Source organism: Cygnus atratus, chromosome 3, assembly GCF_013377495.2.
Source record: "Cygnus atratus isolate AKBS03 ecotype Queensland, Australia chromosome 3, CAtr_DNAZoo_HiC_assembly, whole genome shotgun sequence".
Classification (NCBI taxonomy): Eukaryota; Metazoa; Chordata; class Aves; order Anseriformes; family Anatidae; genus Cygnus; species Cygnus atratus.
Genome location: NC_066364.1, coordinates 68,165,329 through 68,188,452, shown reverse-complemented (window position 1 = coordinate 68,188,452; position 23,124 = coordinate 68,165,329). Strand labels below are relative to the sequence as shown.

The 23,124-nt window shown below is 41.0% G+C and overlaps 2 protein-coding genes across 3 annotated transcripts in view; one reads left to right on the top strand and one right to left on the bottom strand.

Moving 5' to 3' along the window:
- Positions 1–1,833: 1,833 nt before the first annotated feature.
- Positions 1,834–23,078, bottom strand: RMND1 (required for meiotic nuclear division 1 homolog). 2 transcript variants are annotated; one of them, XM_050709529.1, is made up of 12 exons: positions 22,999–23,078; positions 20,728–21,227; positions 15,860–15,968; positions 12,878–12,953; positions 12,647–12,686; positions 9,063–9,163; positions 7,999–8,105; positions 5,849–5,913; positions 4,872–4,948; positions 3,576–3,696; positions 2,690–2,806; positions 1,834–2,436 (listed from the first exon to the last, which is right to left on the bottom strand). In XM_050709529.1, exons 2-12 carry the CDS (start codon positions 21,211–21,213, stop codon positions 2,404–2,406), a joined length of 1,332 nt encoding a protein of 443 aa, XP_050565486.1. In that variant the 5' UTR covers positions 21,214–21,227; positions 22,999–23,078; the 3' UTR covers positions 1,834–2,403. The 2 variants fall into 2 exon arrangements, with proteins under 2 accessions (XP_050565486.1, XP_035394848.1); XM_035538955.2 differs by lacking the exon at positions 22,999–23,078 and adding an exon at positions 21,678–21,839.
- LOC118244146 (coiled-coil domain-containing protein 170-like) overlaps positions 22,615–23,124 on the top strand; it is a 61,029-nt gene continuing 60,519 nt past the window's right edge. Inside the window, exon 1 of the mRNA XM_035538944.2 lies at positions 22,615–22,686. The gene's annotated coding sequence lies outside the window, so the exon portion shown is untranslated. The remainder of the gene's footprint in view (positions 22,687–23,124) is intronic.

Here is a 23,124-nt window from a genome sequence, read left to right as displayed (position 1 = left end):
TGAGGTTCCATCTGAACCATTTTTTTGCCATTTGGTCTTAATTTGATTTATGTTAATTTATTAAAAAAATACAATGTAAAGAATTTTAGTTATGATAGGATTGCTCTCTGGTTTTCCTCATGTATACTGTATTTCCATCACTTTTTTTTTCCCTTCGACCCTCACTGGCTAGAATAAACCCATTTTGGTGCTGAATGAGGTAGTGCAGAAGGCTCTCTACAGTTAAACTATGAAGGCGTGTGGTGGATGAGACAGATAAGGCAGATATGTTCTCACAGTTACGGCAGGCTTTATTTGCTTCTGGAACTGGATTCTAATCTCGCTTGTGCCATAAACTCCCTGCTGGCCAGGTCGTGCTGTGAACTTGCACGGGGCCCCTGTCGGCTGTCTGGCTTGAAGCAGAATGAAAGGTTGCTGGCGGGAGGAGTGTCCCAAGTCTTGCCCATCAGGGGTAGCTCTGCTGTATGTTGTGCTCTGAGAGCTCAAGTTAGGTTCTTGGTGCATTCAACTGCCTGGCTTGGTCTTGGGTCTCTGCCTGTAACACAGCAAGGCTGTTCTGTCAGGGGCTGTATAGTTCACCAATAAACAAACCCTGAGGTTTGCAGCTGCCACCAGGTACATTTTGAAAAAGATGGCTACAAAGTTTAACGTACAGTTAGGGCTTAACTGAAGCAGCACACTGAACAGCCATTCCACCCAGTAAAGGGGCTCTGGGTCTGTACAGAATGAGGCATTTCACAGCTGTAGTCATCTATGCAGACAGAAACTGATTTAAAGTTGCAAAAGTAACCACGTTCCTGTTGTTTCAGTGTGTTTGGCTTGATAACTCAGTCTGTGTGTTTGATAGGTGCATTTTGCCTGCCAATTTACATTTTAGCAGTTTAGTTGAAGTACCAAAACCATTAAGTGCGTGAGATGAATGGGAACTTACCTTCTCAGGCTTACTTATTGTATTCAAAGTGGGGGTGAAAAAGTCTGTTTTGATAAAGGAATGAAAAAATGTTTGCTAGAAGAGTGACAATTAAAATTTAACCTAATTCTCCTACTGTAATTATGTAGAAAAATGTACCCAGCACCTCTTCATGGATCTAATGTACTATTTCAGTGCTGAGGAACTGTTCCGCAGTTAATAGTAAACTTTGTCACCAAGCTCTTCTGCTGACTGGTTTGCTTCTGTGAATGGGGCTGACAGCTCAGACAGCCTCAGCAGTTCAGAGAACTTCTTGTTGATCTCCAGGTTTTGATTCTCTGAGGAGAAAAGGCTACTCTTTAAGAGGAGCTGCTGCTGCTTACAATGTCCCCCCCAGCCACTGGTAGCAATCTATGGCAAGATGATGGTTTTATAGTCGGATGTTTTTCCTAGCTCTGTGCAGTTCTATTCTCTTCCCCGTGTACATGCCTGATGTATTCAGAAGTCTAATGCCACACTCAGACTGTTTTCAGGTGAAGAGAGAACTAGCACGTAACCTCTTGCAAATGTAATCTCACTTCTAGCCTGAATCTAGCCATCACAGCTTGTTAATGATGCTTCATGGGCTTTTCAGAATTCCTAGGTTATGTTACTGAGACGTTATATTTCAGCTGACACTGAAGCAAGTCCAGTGGACTAACCTAATCTTGGAAAAAGTGACTACTAGCGGTTGCATAGTAGTTCCTGAAAATTCACGTAGAAAGAAGTTGAATGCTGAAAAAACCCAAACCTCATTCTCACATGTACAACTGACAGTGTTGTGGAGATGGTAATCTAGAGCACTCTAGGAAGAGATTAAAAACCATTGAAACATTTACCTAGAGTAAAATTAAGACACTTTAACCTACACTAATTCATTCTTTGTAATCTGTACTGTTAATAATCAGATAACATAAGGGGGATAGCACAGTTACAGCGAAACTTTGTGAGCTTTAGTTTCTTGTTCTGCTACAGCTTCCTGTGAGCTCAGATAAAGTCCAACTAGTTCCTAAACTGTATGTGCATGCAACTATACAAATACCTTGTAGCGACAGGGAAAGAACATAACATCATTAAAAAAAAAACAAACCACCCCAACCTGCCAGGTGTATTAAAGTCATGCCAGGTAGCTCAGCAAATTAATAAGGTCAGCACTGAAGTGATCCATCCTTTTGTCCCTGTTCAGTAAGGAGCAAAATGCTAGCTCCCTGCATCCAGCCTAACCACTAGAATGTGTCATTTGTATGTCAGCTTTACCTGAGCACATCCACAGATTGACTTCTTTAACACCACTATTACAGCAGTTGGGGATAATGTTCACAGATTTGTTTTTTATTTCAGCAGAATATGTACATATTTATCAAGAGGGACAACTCCACTATTTTCTAGAAGCATTTTCTTGGCCACATGGTCTTTATTGGTTTGTCAGTTTTCTTCCAGAGTTTCATCTGTGGTCAGAAAACTACCCTTGCAAGTTCAAACAAAACCTGTGGAATAACAAACACATTATTAAATCAAATAATACATATTAATCTTCAAAACAACAGTTTACACTGTAAGCCAGATAATCTGGAAAATAACTATAGCTGCAACTCTAAAGTTACTTGCAAAGAACTAAAGACTAATTCCATCGTACAGTACGTTACACAAATAAGGTAATGTTGATTTTCAAATTATGAAGTATATAAATTGCACTTTTTACTGAATTCTTCAGTGTAATAGTGGGGAAAAGGAACCAACCTCTATGGTGATGAGTATTACTATCATCCACTCAAGGCGCAGAGCATGTTTTTCATTCAGGTGATTTCGCATTAGGTCTGTCAACTCCATGCAGTGTTGAAGCTTTTCATTCATTACCTGAAACAGATCCCAAGCATGTGGCAAAGCTGGATTCCACAAATTGTATGACATAGCTAAAGAAACACAATCCACAGCGGGGCTTACTGAATGTAACTGCAGGAAGGTGTTAATGCTTCTGCAAAAGAACTGAAGGGGAAGTCTGTAAGGCAGCATGCACAAGCAAGGGGAGTGTTCATATAAATAACTTGTTTCAATGGGTTTTAGATAGGCATCTGCAGGTATTAAATAGCTACTAGGTGATTTCTTGTCATGAAAACAGATGCAAGAGACGATGACGCAGCTTATGGGAATGCCTCAAAGGTAACTAAGTCAATATTGAAGGTTGCTGTACCACTGGAAAAGGTTCACATGGTTCTTACTCTGAGCAGTAAGCATTATGTTGCCCTGCACTGAGCTGACCTGGATCATCATATCAGTAAGAAGACTGCTTCACATCTCATTTTTTTAAAACTTGTTTTCTTGCACGAGTTTCAGAACAAGAATTAAAGCTCCTCCTCTTATAACTATTTAAAGCCTAATTTAGTGGCTCGGAAATAAGCAATCAATCCATTCAATCAAGTCTAGATGGTTGAAACAAGGTCATTGACCTAAACTAGGTAAAATATGCGAGTGGGTTACAAACACACAGAAAAGGGAAGAGTGTATGCGATCCTACTGTGCTTTATTCACCTTCTACAGTTAAAACAAGACACTTATGAAGCAGTCTGTAGCTCTGCTAAGCCAAAGACGGCTGATTTGGGTATTCTTGCAACAATAAGACACCTACCTTGACTCTGCGATTAATGTTGAGAAACTGGCAAGTTTTGTCATAAAGCTCTTCCAGTTTTTCTCTATCCCAGTAGAAGTCAGGTGTTATTAGCAGGTCGGAACTCAGATTTATGCGGTGTCTAAAAAGAATGGTTACTGCAGTATTTCAAAGTTCTTTGGGTGCATATAGGAGTAAATATTTACATAGTGGATAGAAGAAAAAATATGGAAAGCTTTGCTTGTTAAATAAAATATGAAAACCTCTCCTTTCATAATAAAAATATTAACATAGTTATTGTTTAAAATTGGTAACATCCTCTGAAACTTTTCTGAGAATACTGTAATATGCATCAGTCTTTGCAGTGTTTTTGCCTTATGGCAACATTCCTCGACCAGAAGTTAAAGAAGGTGATGAACTGAGGACGTAGTCCTTCACTATGCTAGTAGCTCGCTGAAGTATGTGAATTAAAGTTACTGGGGAGGTCTGTAACAGCTTGTTTCTATTTCAGAGCTCTGAAGCATGAATGACACTGCATGCTGGGTATGTGACCATAGCTCAGAATCAGGCTCCTGGCTCAGCACTATAAAGGCAAGGAGCTATGATCTCCTGCCCTCAGCCTACTGCTCACATAAATCTTTGGACTTTTAGACCATCATTGTGCATTACAAAAGGGTCTTCCAAGTAGGATGATAAAATCTACTGTTTAAGATAGGGATTGATTTCTTCATTTACCTCTTTCTTCACTTTTTTAAAGTGCATAATATTGCGTATTCGTAATGGCCAAGTTACACTTGAGAAGAAAAAAAAAAAACAAACATTAAATCCTTGCAATGTAGCAGTGGTTTCTGAGTGAATCTAGGGAAAGAACATAACTTGTAGAAGAGGCCAAATCCCTGAAAAACTTTAACTGTAGACCATAGTTAATGGCTCTACTTAACCCCCATGCTTCCTCCTTGTATCCTTTTGCATACTGTACTCCCTGTTATAATTGCAGGTTATGAAACATGCATTGCTGTACCTAGAAAAGGAAAAGGGTGTGGAATTTGGCCATTTACAACATGCTGCCTAATGCCTGCCTATAGTTGAGATACCACAGTGAGAGTGGTGAGGCAGTGGGAAGCACAGTCCTCTGACCATGACAGCACAAACACTGCCTCAAGCCAGAGGGCGGCTGAGGGAATCCCACCAACAGGGCTTATGCCAGACTGTGAACTACTCCAAAGCTTCAAGTGCATCCCAGTCTTTGTACCACACACAAGGTGATTTTTAAGTTCCGTGTAATATAGTGTCTGTGGTGTAACAAAAAAATGTTACCTTAATGCAAAGAGTTCTCCAATTTTCTGCATCACATCTGCATGAGACAGTTTTACCTTCCTTCCTGATTTTAGTATCTGCAAAGTAACAGGTTTTTCACTGCTTGATCAAATAGCATGTACTGTACGTTAAGAAGTCTCACGTTCTCATACAGCCTGAAGTATGTATGAGCTAAAATCTGAATGCATATCATACTTGTTACAACACTTAAGTTTTGTTTGAATGGTGCCTTGCTTATCTAGGTTGATAAGAGTATCACCATTCAGCTGTTCTTCTGGGTTTTCAGCAAGCCACCAAGTAGGCTGTCAGTATCAATACAGGATCCTGGAATGTTTTCTATGAATGGTTTCCCGAACAAGAGATCATTTGTCCTCTCTTACTACTATTGCTATTTTTAAGTCATGACAGTGTTCTTTTACCTTGCTACTTATTTGTCCTTTCTATAGGGTTCTTCCTCACTTAAAACAAACAATGTATTTCCAATTATTTCTTTTATTAAAAATAAAGGAGGATTTGTCTTTTGAAGCCTATGAATCTAATTCTTAAATGCAACACGATATGGACTTTGTATTTTAATTAAGCCTTGTGGAAACACTAGTCTAAGTAACTCACTTGAACTCTTCATTACATTCAGGTTACAGCAGACTACTCTGAGGCCAAAGGTGCAACACACACCATTTGGCCAGGTTTTTAAATGCTGCTTGTCCTGTTACGCATGCATGTCCCACAGCAGCAGGTGACGGTGGCACAACATGGGAAACGTTATTCCAATGCACACCCCCATCCTCGCCCCCCAGCCCTTTAAAGACTGCTCGTTTCTTGTCCCACCCCTTTGCAGGTTTTCTGAGCTTGTGTGTTGATGGCTTTGCCATCAAACGTATTAAGCATGCGGTTGCTTTTTTCTATATCCTCAGCTATATCTGGTCTTTAACATAGCACAGGAAAAGAGGAGGGCAAAGGTACAAACAAGACCTCACCTCAGGAATTGACTGGATTGATTCCACAAAATTGTCCAATAATGATTCCCAGATAGCCAGTTTTACTGCAACACAGAGGTGACAAAGTGGAACGCTGTGAGAAGTAGGTATATATATATGCTTTCAAGTGATCTTAATTTACGTCTACCAACACGCTGTTTTGGGATGCTACAGATAGGTTTGTATCAACATGTAAGATACCACTAGTATTACACGATACATGTTCATACATCTACAGACAAATTTGGGTTTGTATTGAGACAGCTCTGCATGCAGAACCACCTCGAGCTCAGCTCTACTCTCCAATGGACTGGTTCAGATCCTGGAGAACTTTTGCTTCAGCTCAACAAGGTGTGTTTGAGTGCTATGTGCTGCGTACGAAGCCTTTGCAAACTGCATTCCAAGGAGGCGTGCTGGAGATAATTAGCCTTGCAGGAATCAGGCTGACTTCATCTGGTGCCCCTTGAGTCTCCACTTTTTCTACACATTTCTACAGCATTGTGTAGAACTTTTAACTTCCAATTTGTCCAGTGCTTGATGCAGCATGCTCAAACCATGGAGAATTAGCTTGTTTAGACACACCATCACCTGTATTTGTTGAAGCTAAATTCAAGCTTAGGCAATCTTACATTTTGTTTTGGTGAATATATCATTCACTGAAAAGATAATTTATCTTTAGTGGAAGTTGTTCAGCGCAGGCAATGCCAACACAAGTTCTACTCTGTCTCAGCTTGAGCCTTAAAGGATGATTTCTACAGGGAAACGATATAACTCAGGCTCTTTGTTCTTTTATCCTCAGATTCCCAGGCACGAATGAAGTAATAAGGACAGATCAGTTTCAAAAATTAACCCTGTTCACTCAGAAAAATTAAACAGATAAGGTTTATTTCTTAAAATGAATGCTTTTTGGTAGCAATCGTTCGCACCACTTAGTCAGGACACAGAGTAAACTCAATGCTGAGCATCTTTCATGGTCTTTTTTGAGTACAGAAGCCTAATCCAAGTCAGTGAGTTAAATGGCATTTAATTTAGCCCTTGAAAAGAGGCCAACAGGCATTTCAGCTATCGCTGATTATTTGACAGAGGTTGGTTTCTGCTGTGTTGTACATTTGACTTGGACTACGCTTGCATCCTCTATAATCACTGAACATTGCACTGTCTTCCCTTATGGTGTACATGTCTAACACTAATGTAAATTGGTACCAGTTATCTCCTGGGAATAAATCCCTTGCTCCGTTGTATGTGGCAGCACTCTTCCATGCAGTGATTTTATGAATAGCAAAACTGTAGAGAACTAGAGGCTTTTTTCCCCTCAATATTTCAATAGCTCTTTCTTCAACAGCCAAAAACCATTCAGTTATGCTGTGTGCCTTGATCAAGTGGTGGATCACTTCAAAAACACACATTCTGGTTTTTGATATCTGTTTAAAGGTGTTCTTCCTCACATACTACATGAATTTTGTCATTCACCCTAAAAGCAGTAGAGGTAGTAAGATTTTCTTCCTTAAAGGTCTTTTTGAGGATAGCCTTATTGCTGCTAGCTTCTATCCCCACTTCCTACCTCATTCTAGGTCTGAAGCAGCAGCATCACTGCTGAGCCTGACTTCTTTCCAGTGCCTCCTGATGGAAGTACTACCTATAGCACAGCCGTAGCTGATCAGCCTAATCAAACCATTATCTGGGACTCCAGTCCACGCACTTGATACTGGAATGCTTCCCACGCTAAGAATCACTGCTTTACATTACTACCTGCTTTAGCTGGTATCTATTTTTTTCTGGTAATGATTTCAGGATCAATTACCTAAGATTACTGACAGCTTTCTAATTCCAGACTCTACACTTGTTACTATCCTAGAATAATCTCAAAGATGGGCAACAGTATGCCCAGTGGAACATCTGTCTTTTGCAAAGTACATTTCTTAATTTGCTTTGCTCATCCTTAAGAAGATTTACAGTGAGCGAAGTAATTCCAATTTATGGAAAACAAAGCAAAAGCTTTGAAAACTAATCCTCCCACTGAAGCACAATCTTTACACAGTTCACCAAACCAGAGACGTAAGTCTTCTACCTCTCACTGTCCAAGTCCCACTTATAATGACATTTCACAAAATCTGTACCACAGGCGGATATTACAAACAGTATTAACTTACCAGAAAGACAAAGGGCATTTGAAAAGGCAAATTTCTGCAGAACAACTTCATCAATATCCAGCTCAGAATTTAACAAGATTTCTCCCTTATGAAGCTTTGACTGCCCTCTGTTAAAACAGGATTGAAGCATCTTCATTGACTAAGCCACCAGAAAAGGAACATTTAAAGAATAATCAACAATGCAAGTAAGGTTGGTCGTTTTATATAAATCATGATATATCTACATGGCTATCACCCCCATCCTTGCGTTTTACTTATGCTCAAACTAACAACAACCAAACAAATCACTGAAAATTAGTTCTTCAGTCTATGACTATGTCAGGAATCACAAACACCACATCTGGATAGTCCACAGTTTTCAAATGGCCAGGAAAAAAAAAATAAAAGACCCCTTGGCCTCTTACCAGGTTACCTTAAATAAGCTGAGCTGATATGGTTCAGCTTATGTTGTTACAGTGTCCTGTTTAGGAGCACAGGTTTTTTTGGCGCTGTTAGAAAAAATACAGGTAAATTACACAATCATTTACATTGAAAAGTATTTCCATAGGGATAATTTGCTCCACATGATGAAAAAAGTATTTAACAAGGCAAGACAGCTTGCCAGATACGTCCTCCCATAGTATTCAAGTTATACCTTTCCTAGGAAGCAAAGTACGCGCAGAATGCCTCTTTGTATATGAACCTAGAGGGCACTGAAGAAAGCTTACCCAGAGAAGTACTGTACCTTCTTTAAATCAGTTGGCTCAACAATGTGTATTTATTTTTCCTGTGAGGTACACAGGTTCTGTTTAGGATTGTTCTGTTGTTTGGCACGTTCGGTTGTGTAGACACAGACCTTCTTGATTTACAAAATCTAGTGTATAATCAAGTCCTAAAGGCCATTACTTGAAAGTTTAGCAGTTCAACAAAATTTGTGGATTTAGATGTACTGTTTTCTCCTTTCCCTATTTTTACTCATTTGAAACAAGAATAAAAAAGGTGTATTTCTACTAGTTACTTTCACGTGAATTTGTTGTAAATGTCTGTTAGCTTTTATATAAATAGGAGTGGCTGAAGATACTTACTCTCCTATTCTATAGTTCATCTCTTCATTCTCCCAATGGACTAGTGCAACTTCATATGGCTGAATTTCATGCTGTTCTAGCACTCGCATTATATTCTTCATCTAAGAAAAAGACAGTTGGACACAGGAGCAGTTACTACTGTAGTATATTATCACTCTACAAAGAGCTAGCATGTAATAGGCTGATGAAGGCAACTTCCATGCTTATTAAAGTTATTTAAATAAAAATGAATAGGTGTGCTAGTAATTTTTTGTATTCAAATGAAGCAACTATTAGCAGTTTATTTCTGAAGCCACATGGATGAATTTTGTGGCTGTGAACAACTGCAAAGAATCTATTAACACTAAAATGTCATTTAATATCTACATTTGTAAAACAAGGTAGGGATTAACCAGAGCAGCAGTAAAGACAATGCAGAAATATTCAGTATTATAACAATGAGCTGTACAAAACTTCAGCACGTCTGAGTGTGGGAATGAATCTTTAGGATAAAAACATCAGGTGGCTGCTTCTGCCAAAATTACTAGTTTGCTAAAATTAGTAGTTTTGTTTCAACTACCAGAGGTCAGGTCATGTTACAGAAGTCCTTTCACTATAGAAATAAAAAAAAAAATAGTTTCAGCTGCCTACAGTCAGCCCTGTAAGCAGTTGAATGTGCAGTTCCACTTGGAGGAGTAATCTCATTGTCATTTTATTCCCAAACACACTAAAACCTGATGCAGGAATAATGGGCTCTTCTCTCTCACAAAGCTTTTTCCTTTAACTTAGGATCTCTCACTCTTGTTCTTTTCTGTGCATTAAAGCCTCCTATCATATAAATTGTTCTGCAGTTAGAACAAATTCTGAATTAAAAAAACCCTCATCTATAGCATGCACATACAGGTATCTAAAAAGCATCTAACTACACAACAGCTACTAAAAAAAAAACCACAATATACTTTTGGTGCCTAAGTTCTTTAAAGAAATATTTTCTACTTAGTGATACTTAAAATACTCTCTTCAAAACAATGTAGAATAGTTAATCTTTCAGTGCATGTCAATAAATTGTCCCTGAAGCATTTCCTCCAGGTTAAGTACTTTGAAAATCTGTTGGATCACCTGCAAGAAACGTTTTTCTTTGCAGTCCTTGTTTTCTTCATTACTTTCAAGAATTTCAGTGACCCTATCTAAGGCACGACAACATTTTTCACTAAAAAACATACAAAAATACTCTTACATATGCAACTGCTTGTTTCGTACCCCTGAATGTAACACTAGCATGTCTAATGCCTGCCATATATTCCCAATATTGTGGTAAACAAGGGTATGAAAAAAAATATATATATTTTCCCCTCCAGTGAGGAAGTATATGCTGTTAGGCCAGTCAGCTTAGATACACAGCTTCGAGGGACAATTCAGCAATGCAAATCCTGCTAAAACAATGCCAGAGCTAAGAGCCAATCTGTAACATAGCATGCCAGATTTCAAGAGTGCACTCACTTGGATCCAGGCAGCCTAGCTGGCATTGTGGAGCCTATATCAATATAGTAATAGTTATGCTGTTAATACATTAATAGTCTCTTCCAGAGCTACAACCAGGTCAGGCTTCCCAGCACCAGCAGAGAGTAAGATTTAACAAAGCTTTACAGACCATAACTGATTCTGCAGAATTCATGTGTCTTGTATTACGCATATTTCCAAAGTTCTTCCATTGCTCTGAATAATAGGAAATTATGTTTTAGTGGCAGCTTTCTTTTAAAGTAATACGTTAGTTTCCATTGACTGATGTGAGTTTATTCTAGGCCCAGCCTAATTTTACAGAAGGGACTACCTGTGATACAATACATTTAATGAGAAGAGATGTTCTGGATTCACTCAATGCAGACTCTTCCTATTTGAGACAATCGCTTCACAGTTTCCTTTTAACGACACACATGAACTCCACCTAGTTTGGCTTTTTGTCCTTACTACTTCTGGTGAAACTAGTGCACTACCTTGCTGCACAGGTACTTGAGAACAGTATTTTACATCTTTAAGTCCTATTTATGATCAGCATGTAGTTATAATTTGTTCTCTTAAGTGTCCATTTGTTAAAATAGTTTTTCCTCCCACAACAATCATTCTGGAGTACCTTTAAAGAGCAGTTTTGTCCGTTCACATTGTCTCTACACACTGTTTTACTGAATTACTTTCAGTTTCAGTTCTACAGACCAGGTCTTTGTATTGTTTTGGTTCATTAAAACTTATGCATAAAAAATACCCTGTTTGAGCAAGTTGTTTGAAAGTTAAAACTTTGACTATGATTTCAAAAAGCAGAAAAAGGCAGTTTTCCTTTTTTATAAATCAGGCCAACAAAGGACCAACTAAAGTTACTTCTACTGACAAAAAGAACGTGGTGTCAAGTTTTCAAAGGTATTTAAGCATGTAAAAATGTACAAGAAAACGACATTTTTCAGAGTAACCCAGAGGGCAGAGGTGCCCAGTTCATAACTATCAACAGGAGTTAGTCAGCTAGTCTTCAGAAATACCTGTGACTCAGTAGCATAGTTACAGCCACTGCTTCCTAAATGTGCTACAGGCAAGGTTTGAAGGGAAAGCTAGTATATTTTGTAGGCCTGCTGATGTACTGAAACTCCCCCAGACAGACAGGAAATCGGGCACATTTCAGGTCTGAAATGGAAAAAGCAAACTTGAATCCAGAAGTTGTTCACATCTGGAAACAACAGCTCTGTATTTTCATTTACCTCAATTAAAATCCTTCTATGAATGTCTGTGCATCTCAGTATCGTGCTCAGTATGCCAACTACTTTCACAGACCCTGCCTACAGATAAGATCAATGCCTTTTCTTTATATATCTAGCACTCAGCTTTATTTAACCACAGTAAACAAAATGCATAGATATAAAATATTTTAAAAGAGACTATAAATATATTCATAAAAATAAGTATGTCTGGAGCATTCCCCTCCTGGTCAGCAAAGAGCACTGATTTATCACAAGGGATATGCACGTTATTTCGATATCAATATATTTTAACAATTATACCATCCTATAAAAGCTTTCCTTTAGGAAAATTGCTGTTAGAAACACACACAAAAGAAGGAAAAACAATTGTTTACAAATTTGGCATGTTTCAAGTTAACCAAATGTAAGCTTTGGATAGTAAGTTTTGCAGTTTTAAGATCTGACTTAAATGGCACTAGAATGATCCTTTTCTGCTGATTTATTTCCTGTTACGTTAACTCCTGTTAAACAACCATTCACACGTTGATTTTTCTGATCTACTTCTTCAGTACATAAAGCTGCAAGAATTTTCTTTTTGTCAGTCTCACAAGATTAAGGTTTCAGATTTTTGGCCTTAAGTAGAAAATTTCATCCCCTTTGTATGCTACACATCTATTTGCTTATTTTGTGCAGAAAGACAGGTTTCAAAGGTGATACAGCAGCGAGCCACACACTTGAGGGCAGCTGCACTCCTTAGGAGAAGAATCAGTCCTCTTCCTTTCTGGAGAGATGTGAACTCTCAAAACCAAAGCATGCTGGGCTTTGCGGGACTAACAAGACATCTCACTATGAAGCTTTAGCAAACAGTTGTGCTTTACTTACACTTTTCTCTTCCACATTCCAAAACACAACAGCCCCTTCCCTGTGAATTCAAGGAAAAAACTGAGGTGTAATTGCACTGTTTTAAGTATATGATCAATTTTGTATGATCAAGTGCATTATCATTTTTTTTTTGAATCATTCTGATTGAGCTACATGCAATGATCTAGTAAGCTGCACTTTCACAGGATTGCTATTAATAAAATAATGTTTCGGGCATAGTTTTTAACTTACCTGAAGAAAAAAATCATGCCAGCATCATCATCTTTTGCAGATTTCTCAGTACCAATCACCAAAACATTTGCAGCATCTAGTTGGAAACAAATAAGCAAAATAAAAGTTCAAAATGAAGAATTAATTACACTTCTAATCATGACAGCTATAAGCATATGATTCCAGCTCAACAGTTGCATGCTAACACTTTCAATGTCAGTCCCATATTCTATTTTTCTGATTGAAGTGTGACAATATAAAACTAAGCAGCTTTTCTAAAGTGTTGCATGCTAGACAGACTCAGATGCTATGTTAAACTTCACTATAAACTGTAGTTAATGAAATGTAACAGTTTTAAAGAACAAAAGACTTAGACAAAACCCATGCAGGGCATAGTAAATTAACCAGGAACAGAATATAGAAGGCAAAAGTGGACATGAACACAAGTGAACTATGGAAGTTAGCCCACAGTTGCAGAGCAATTACTGCTCAAGTTCTGCTTGCCCAGAAGACCAAAATCTCCCTTTTCTATACAGCGAGGGACTAATTTTGCTGACTTTGCTTTGACAGTCAGAAACCTGAAAGAGCATAGCCCCAAGGCAGCAGAGGAAACATCCATCCATGTTTTCCTCTGGATCTGAAGCATGCTTTTGAAATAAATCTTCCAGTCACCCTCGTTCACCACACTTCGGATTTGCACTGCAGAAGTGTCAGCGTGCGCAAACTGGATTTCTTTTGCATGAAATTAAACTGGAAGATGAGCTCCAGCACTGCACTTAAGGTACTCCAACCATGCTAATGGACATTCATTATATAGGACCAGACTCTTACACCAGCTGGTGCAAGCAGAAGGCCCCAAAGTTTGCTCCGTGTGGGTCCTGGGTGCTCAAAACAGTTCCACTCCCCCGCCCTTCCCCTGTAGCTGCTCCCCTGTACTGCTCTGCCAACGCAGGCGTAGCTTTAGAAGCCCAGCTGTGGGTATGCCAAGGAAAGTTCACTTTCCAGCGTGACTCATTTTACCATTGGTAGCCAGACCAGCAAAACCTCCCACCTCTGTTGTGAGCTGAGACTCCGCAAAGAGAAATTTGCAAGGCCTAACACCTAAGCATTAAAAAGCTCAAGCCCTTTGCATAAATATCACAAAGCAATCACCAGTGCACCAATTTAGGTCTGGGTATGAACTCCATCATTTGCTTTACTGCTGAAGTCACAGAGGCCACGTAGCCTAAGCAGGCAGGAAGAGATGACTGGATATTGGCCATACTTTTGCTAACACACAACTCGAGACCATGCAGTTAGTTGGTCTGTACGAACTCTTCAAAGATCTCTCTTTCACTTGCTATTCCAATTCAGAAACACATGACTCGATGAATCACTGGAGCAAGCTTTGGGTGTGAAGTGGGAGTTTACCACAGAAGAAACATTTGTCTGCGTTTTCTCATTTGCCTTTTCAAATATCACTCTTACTTTATCAATCCCCTCCAGCTAAAACATATACACTGAATGTGAATTTGGTCCCTTATAAATAGTCCCTATATAAATAGTCCCTCTAAAATGTTTTTAAAGGGGCCAAAAAAGAATAAAATTAAGCATAACACTACAAAACAACAAATCCACACAACGTTTTCTAATTTAGATTTCTATGTGCTAGTGCTTCTCAAGATGTAACATTCAGCTTGGTGACTGAGCACTGCTACATCCACGTGTCAACCACCACAAAACGTCACATCTGCTGGCACAATCAAACATCCTTTCATTACTTCCTCCAAACTTCTGGCAGAGTATCTGTTGTAAGGAGTCAAAAACACACCAGGAATAAATGAAAGAACTGGCAAACCCTACACTTTCAGGGTCAAGTACCAGCAACAGCACAATTTGCGTTACAGTAACTCAGTCATGCTGAGGTTTGTACAAAGTTTCTATCCTGAAGCAGTGAAACCAGTGTTGTTTTAATACAAAGGAACTAACTACAAAGGAACACGATGCCTATATTACATAGCACCTTCTCTTTCCATGTTCACCTTTCTGAGAAATATGGCCATTACTAAATCTTGCATTTAAAAAGATCCACTGGATTATTACCACGGCTGGTTTATTAGGTGTTTGAGAGTCAGCCAGGTATTTGATAACCTCTACTGAAACGCCCATAAACAATATTTGTCATTCCTCTTAGCTTTATATAATCTGTTCATTCACAAAAAATAAATAAATCTACTGCCAACATATAAAAATCGCAGCTGTTCTAGGGCATCGGGTTCGTTAAGCTACAAAAAGCTCCATTTGTTTTTCTCCTGGAGTCTCCTGCAGCTATTTCCACGCCATACTTTCCCAAGTCTTCAGAGATACTTTGGATAGAACCAGAACCAATTACTTTGCTGCAGGGACTCATCCGACTAGGGTATATTTGGCCAGTATGAAGTATCGACTGCATTCTCTTTACCAGAATTAAATTTGTATGTGCATCTCTTTTACGTTTCACTTAGTCAGCAAGACTCTCTCTTGTGTGCCTACAGCCCTCAGTGATTTACATTAATAGAAGTCTGGGTATGGAAAGAAGGTGCAACACTTCAAATTACAAAGTTGTTTGGCAGCTGAAGCGCTATGGCATCACATACCGAAACACTGATTAAAATAAACGTTCGTAAAATTTTCAGTTAGCAGATTTCTTGAAAAGTAGTATGGTATTAGAAAATTTCAAAAAATATTTTTATTGAATGCATTTCTAGGACTAATTTTTCAATAATTTAGTGTAACAGTAATTTGAGGAAAAATTATCATACGGTAATAGCAAGCGCTGGTTATACTGCTATTCTGGAAGGCTCATTTATTTATTTTTAAAGTAAATGGAACTTTTAAATAGAGCTACATGTATATTACAAGTACCATGATATATTCCAGGGTATTACCACAATAAGAATATGTTAAGTTATAAAAATTATATACCTCACCTGTATTTCATTTAACGAGATATAATATCGTTTTTAAGATGTTTTAAAAATCTACCTCTAGGCAAACTTGTTATTTCAACATATCCATGTGAAGTCAGGTCATGGCACAGATTACCAAGATGATACTCATCTGCTGTTGCAAAGGCTGTGCACTGCATCAGATTCTGTGCCAAAGGAATAAAGATTTGAGTTAGGGAAAGGCTGGAGCAAGATGTTCATAAGACACGTTCATGTTTGCCTCAAGTTGATCACGAGAGTGACACTTTTCATTTACTCACTCTTTTCTACTAATCATCATTGCTATGCTGTCCGCTTCGTGTACAACTACTAATGAGGTTACTCCCTGCTAAGTGGGGAAGAAAACCTATCCGAGGTTCACAGACGGAGACCAAACCACGTGGCGTGAGTCAGTCACACCGAAAACCTGTGTGACAGAGCCACAAACTGCGCCCTTCTGCCCTGAACGCCAGAGGAATGCTCTAACAGGAGAGCTACAGTTGCTCTCCCGTCCTAAACCCTATGAGGTACTTGGTCGACCACCAAAACCAAAAGCAAGACACCCTCAATACCAGCTTGAAGGCCTGTGAAGACACGTGGAGTTGAACCACCCCAGCCTGCCTATGAAGCACCACAAGCTCCCAGAGCAGCAGACCGGTCCCATCCTGCCCAGGACGGAGCTGGCTGTGCGGGTAGCTCCGGAGACAGCACAGAGCCACAGGTCGGGGCCAGCTGCGGGTGCTGCAGATCAGCGTCCTCTCTCCGAGGGAAACCCTGCACTAACAACACGGCCTCGGCTGAAACCGCGGTCGAGCTGTATGCAACAGCCAGTTTGTCTCAGTATCCCACAGCCGGAAATAAATAAAATGCCGTAGTGGAACAAATAACTGGTACAATGCAAGAACGTGAGGAAAAGGGATGCTGACTTGCAGCAGGACTGACTCATGCATGGCAAAGACATCAGGAAGTCATCTGTGTAAAAGCTTTCCTGATTAATCCGACAGGTCACCATAAACCGATCTACGAATTCTACTCCTCAATTTAAGGGGATTTCTTTGTTCTGATACCCTGTATTTCCCATGGTAACGTTCTTCAGTACACTGCAATGGAAGATATCCAGACAGCACTGCTCACTGCGGATCAGTCACTTTCCAGCTTTTTGTAACTAATACAAAGGGGGATGTAACTAACAACAAACGAACAAAAGAGCTGTTCTCATCTGCAAGCATTTAGACCCACAATACACTTCAAATCCCAATGACTTCCTCGCTGCACTCATACACCGAACTGCAACACCTGAAGAGGTGTTCTGCTCCTGAAGGGGGCCCACCACCAGTGATCAGGAGCGAGGTCACGCACTTAAACTTCATTTTCTTTTTTCATGTTAATGTTCTGTTATCATTTCTAAAATTTTGTTTACACGTCATCTTATTTCAGTGACCACTAACAGAAAATACACTTTAAAAGTAATTCAGTATTCAGACAGCAATTTTGTAGACGTATTTCCATGACTATGCTACGAGGCTGAGTCAACAGTCAAACAGAATTGTATTTTCAGTTTCCTTGCTGCAGTACCTTTGAAAAGTTGCATTATTACCGTATCATCTGTAAAAAAAACATTCTCAGTATCTATTCAGGAAATATACTGTAATCTTCTAGCTAGTAGCAATCCGAAAATCTTAATCCTGCTCTATACTTTCCATACTTGATTTTGTTATTGTTCATTTCAAGGCAGATGCGCTAGAGGACAGACTATCTGCTCCTGTGATTTTAGTTTCCAGGCGAAGACTGTGTAGTTAGCACCAGAAGTTGGCTGCCAAGACTACGTGCCTGAATCAGCAGTTCGAATATGCAGTATTATTGTTCTCTTCTTCTTCTTCTTCTTTTTTTTTTTTTTAATAACAGTGCAGTGTTCGCCCCTTAACTAAACTCTTGTTTGGTGAGGGACATTTGGAATGGGTATAGAGTTTAAGGCACCTAAAATTTGTGCATCCACACAAGTCTAGTCTCCCATGACAGTTGATGGAGACTGAACAGAGAAGTCTGTAGGCTAACGAGTGATTCAGCTAATCCTAACATACAGGTGTTAACTTGTTATCCATAGGTTCTGGCTGGTGAGCTAGGCCAGTAAACCTCCATCCTGTGCTGCCTGTTACACCCTCACTTGCACACTTGCCTGGAACAGCATGGAAGGTCTGTCCTGGTGACACGAACTCCAGCCACTTGCCACCCCCTGCTTCCTGGCTGCACCTGGGGATTCACTCAGGTTCAACTCAGAGCTCCACAGCAACTATCACAGACATCCTAACCACTTCAGCAACTCGTTTTCCGTATCATCATCCCCCCAACAACTGCACAGGAACCGTAATTCTCTGGTTAGTCCACCTCTTCCATTTTAAGTATACAGAAATTTTTAAGAAAGAAAACCTGCAAGATGAACTTAATCCTCGTACCACCACAGGAATCAGTCTTTACCTCCAGGATATGAGCAACCACATCTTCACTTGAATTTCAAGCTTTTTCTACAGTATATGGCTATAGTATTAAAAATCAGCTCAAAGGCTTCTCGTGCCTTCAGACCTTGCAGTATCAGTAACTAACCCGAGTCGTGGCACTAGTCACCGAGGGACTGACTAAACCAGTTACCACTTTAAAGCAACTCTTCCACCTACCCTGAAGAACTGGTCTCGGGACCATTTATCACTGCTGGTGCACGGCATCCCAGCTGCAGGCAGCACATAAAGAGAGAGGAGTGCAGGCAAGGGGTGGGAAGGAGCTTATTCACAGACAATTCGGCAGAAGAAAGGTGTTAATGGCCCTTCCCAACAGAAAAACCTCAGAGATCCTCAGGGTTCATCTAACTGAAAACCTTCAGAGTGGGTCTGGAGCTGCTGTCTCCAGAGGCAGACTATGAAGGAAGGGACACAGCTCCCAGGCAACTCAATTGGAAGTAGGGCCTGTGTTACTGGAGGGTTCTTGGTTCCCCCAACACATGCAGAGGAAGACACGATCAGCTTTTTCATGACAGCAGGATTTAGAGAATAATGACGGCATGTTGAAAAAAAAATAGGGCCTCTCTGTTTGCTGTACTTGTATTAGTCATATTACAGAAAACGGTTGCATCTTTAAGTTAACTCTTTATACTAAGTATCTATAAGGAAGTACAAAAACAGGTAAAAAAAAATGCTTGTTCCAAAATACTATCAGCCTGTGCACAGTCAGGGTGACAGCATGTCAAGTACCCCTGAAAATGCAGCTGTGTATTTGCCAAAACCACAAAGGGTTTATTCAAAAATAGAAAATGCTTTTGTTAGGCCTGAGTTTATGCGATTTCTGGCATACCATTTTACAGTGTGGAAGCTTCCTCGTAATGAAATAATAATAATCTTTCCTATCAGGCAGAATTTTCTCCATCTCTTCACAATGGAAAAAAGTAAAAATAGCAGTGCGTATTACTTGTACACATGTAAATGAAAATGTCAGACAAAAACTGTTAGCATTTCATACTGCCATTCAGAAACCTCAAAAATCTAATAAGAAATGTCACTTCAATCCACCCCGTAAAAAAAGGAAGCAACCTCTACATATAATGTCATAGTACAAATAACAAGCTTAAAACAGTATGTGGTGATTTAGGACTAAAATTCTTCACTTTCTGTTTTCAGAGTAATAGGAAAACTCAAGTGGGAACTAAGTTTTCTACAACGGAACCTTGATGTTACATTAAATCTCACTCCTGTTAATCATACAAAATATTAAACAAGAGCTTGCATGACTAGAAGGCAAGCATTAAGACCTCGCTGCTCACATTCAGCAGATCATGCAATAGGCACATTTTGCAATGCGGAAGCTGCTTCTGAAAGCACAGTGCTGGTCCCAGTCTCATCTATAGCACTATTTTGTTAACAGTACCCTGGAACTCAGCTGTTATTGTAGCTCGAGGAGAACAATAACATTTCTGGCACCAGGATTTTTTCATTGCATATCTTATAGTTGAGTACACTCACAGTCTGCTCTGGCTAGCAGCAAAGGCTTTCGAAGACCTATCTTAGGGATTAACAGCTACAAGCATGCACTGTTCCACTTACTCATCCTATAGATCTGATATTATCCCAAACAGTTTATTGTTGCAGTTACTCTGTAGATCTAGGAGTCTGGTGATCCAGGAATAATGTTCCTCGAGTAATGCAGGCTATGCCTGCACCTCAGTTCTGCCACTGACAGAAAAGAAACAATCTACTTCTCTGAAATACTGTGAGGCTTCTAATACTAAGTGTTGTGATCTCCATCCAGATGTTGCTACACAAGAACTTATTTTATCACTAAGAATAAAATTGAAATAATTTTGCTGTAGTATTAAAGCTATTTCACTATAGCTTGAAATGCTGTGACTGTTTATAAAAAACAAGCAGTGATACTTGAGAATACAGCCTAAATTGAAAGCTTCTGAAACCTAATCTGAATATTTATAAACTCTATTATTTACTTTCATCTTGATTTCTGTTAGAAATAGAATGAAGCCTTAAAACTGGATAGAACTGGGCAAGAAGGATGCCTGGGGAAAGCTGAGTTACACCAAAAGCTGGATTTTTCTCCTGAATATTAAACTAACTTAAAACATTTTAAAGGGATTTAATGTCTTTCCGTTTTAGTAACCAACTCTCTTCCTTCCACTTTTGTCACACATTGCTAGTAGGTCTCTTATTTTGTCTTCAAAATACCAGACACAATAGTTTCTATCAAGTTTGTTCCTGTTTGTAGAGTTCTGACCTCTCTATGTGGCCAGAGTCAGGTAAACAATAAAATCTTCTTCACCAAATAACTATGTTAATTGCATTAAAATTTTAAACTAAACCCAAATCTGAACATAAATTAGGTTGATGAAGTTCCCTTAATATTATATAGAATGCAAATTTTATTCTTTACCTCCATGTCTGACGGTAGTGGCTGGTTAGCTCTGGATGGCTGCTTGGTCCTCGGCGCCTTTGGTGGCCTCTTAACTGGCTGGTTACTGTGTTTTGGAATAATTTTAGAAGCTGCTACAATCGAGTAAAATCTTGGTGATATGTTCCGAAGCTTTTTAAAATGCTCCATATTGAGCCTGTAGTTTTCCATTGCTGCCATACCAAAACGTTTCCAGGGTGGAAAAAACATCTCCCTGCTCTGATAATGCACATTTTTTCCCAAAGCCGATACATTTCCTTGGATCAGTTGCCAATTCTTCACTTGCACACATCGACTTGTCAAACAAGAGGAAGCAGTTTTCAGAGCAAACGAATTCCTTGCTGTCCTGTCAATTTCGTTACGCAGCTTTAGCAGTGGAGGTCCAGTTTTATTAAAGGTTTGGTGTCGGCATATGGTTGTTAAAGAGTGGAAAGATCCAGCCTGAAGGCGCAGAAGTTTCAGTCTCATTGCTTCCCTCAGAACTGTATTTAAAAGACATAAACAAAATCCTCTATCAACCCTTTGGAAAGAAATATTATTATTTTTCCCTTAGCTAAAAGGTGACCCATACTCCTTTTGCATTCATTAGCGCTCCTAAACACATGAAGAGTGATGGCTCTAAAAAGCTTTTTCTCAATGCTATGGAGATACTGTAATTAAGATTAAAGCATGTTAACGAACTGTGTGCTTGCAATACACAGTGGTAGAGTTGGTTGCTATGTCAATATGAAACGAGGTATCTTTTCCCCTCTGTCGCTTGCTCTGTGTAGCGGTCTGTGCTCTCAGTAACCCCACTGATAAAACTACTCATGAGCAAGACTCACCTCAAAGAGGATATTAGACTGCGAGAATCATTTTATACATAACAGAAACAACAACTAGACTGCTGTGTGCTTGTATGGAAATGGCACCTACAGAACACACATACTGACCAACACCAGCTGAAATAACTACACTGCCAACAGCCCAGCATGGATCCAGCTCTGCTTGTCTGTCACGACTGAAGCGAGAGGCATATAAATGAGGTTATGGTCTTGATCCCGCTGTTACATAATGGTGCAGCACGGACTGCAAGGTCTGCCTGCGGATCTACCTGTGCTGACAGAAACACGCATTGTTAGGTTGTTAATCCAGAACAAAATCTAGTTCCTGAGCGTATTTATGCTATGCTGTATGTGTTAATCAAATGAACTTTGCAAGTGTTCACAGACTTGGCACCTACAGGGGCAGGTTTCGCTTGCTGAGGAATCGCAGCGCTGCGTCCCTGCCCCCATCTGCTTCTGTTAGCCAGGAGCGTTCCCCTGGTGACAGAGAATTCATTTTCAGGAAGATATTAACATAAAGAAAAGCCATGAAGCTGCACGGTTTGAAAAAAGAGGGTCAGCTTAAGGATATTTTTCCAAAACCAGCGTAAAGGACCTTTAATAGCACCGACACATTTAGCGTGACGGTTGAAACACCCATTTTCTTGTCAGAACAAGCTCTACGAGGAGGGACACAGAGCTCCTCCGGGCTACCACAGAATAAGTAATTGATGCTGGGCATAGATTTATGTGCTTTTTGCTCGGCACTTTATTGGGATTTGTAAGCCGGTTACGCGCACGCTGGCTGTAACCAGCGCGTTGCTGGCAGCAGGGAGCCAAGGCCCCAGCGAGCCCCGCCGCCATCACCCGGCCCGGCAGCGGCGCCCCGCCGCACTACGACGGAGCCCCGCTCCCATTGGCTGCCCGCCTCAGGGGGGGCGGGACGCAGCCCGCCAGGCAGCCAATCGGACGCCCCCCGTATCAGAACCGGCGGCGAGGCCCCGGCGCCCCCCTGAGGCGGCAGCAGCGCGGCCCCGCCCGGCGGCTGACGGGCGCCTCTGTCGGGGGCGCCCCGCCCAAGGCCGGGCGGGCGCGGGGCGAACGACGGCGGCCGGCCTCTGCTCCTGCAGCCGCCCCGGTGCGCGGGGAGCTGTGTGTGTGTGTGCGTGCGTGCGCTCACCCAGCCACGGGGGGGCAGCCGGGCAGCGAGCCGCGACCTTGCGGCTGCGACGCGGGGTGGGGGGGGTGGGGGGGGCAGGAAACGGCCCCGTCCGCCTTTCTCCCCTTTCCCCGTTGCCTCCCCCACCGACCCGTTCCCGCTCGGCAGCGCGGGGCGGCCGCCGCCAGCAACCGCCCGCCCGCCCGCTCCCTCCCTCCCTCCCTCCACCGCTGCCGCCGCCGCGGCGGGCGGGGAGGGGCGAGGCGGTTCCCGGCGCGCGCCAGCACTGACCTGAGGGGGGGGAGGAGGAGGAGGAGGGGGGGGGGGAGGGGTCGCGCCGCTCTCCGCCGCGCTCGCCGCGGCCCCGCCCACCGCCCGCCGGGCTCCGCCGCCAGGCCCCGCCCGCCGCCGCGCCGA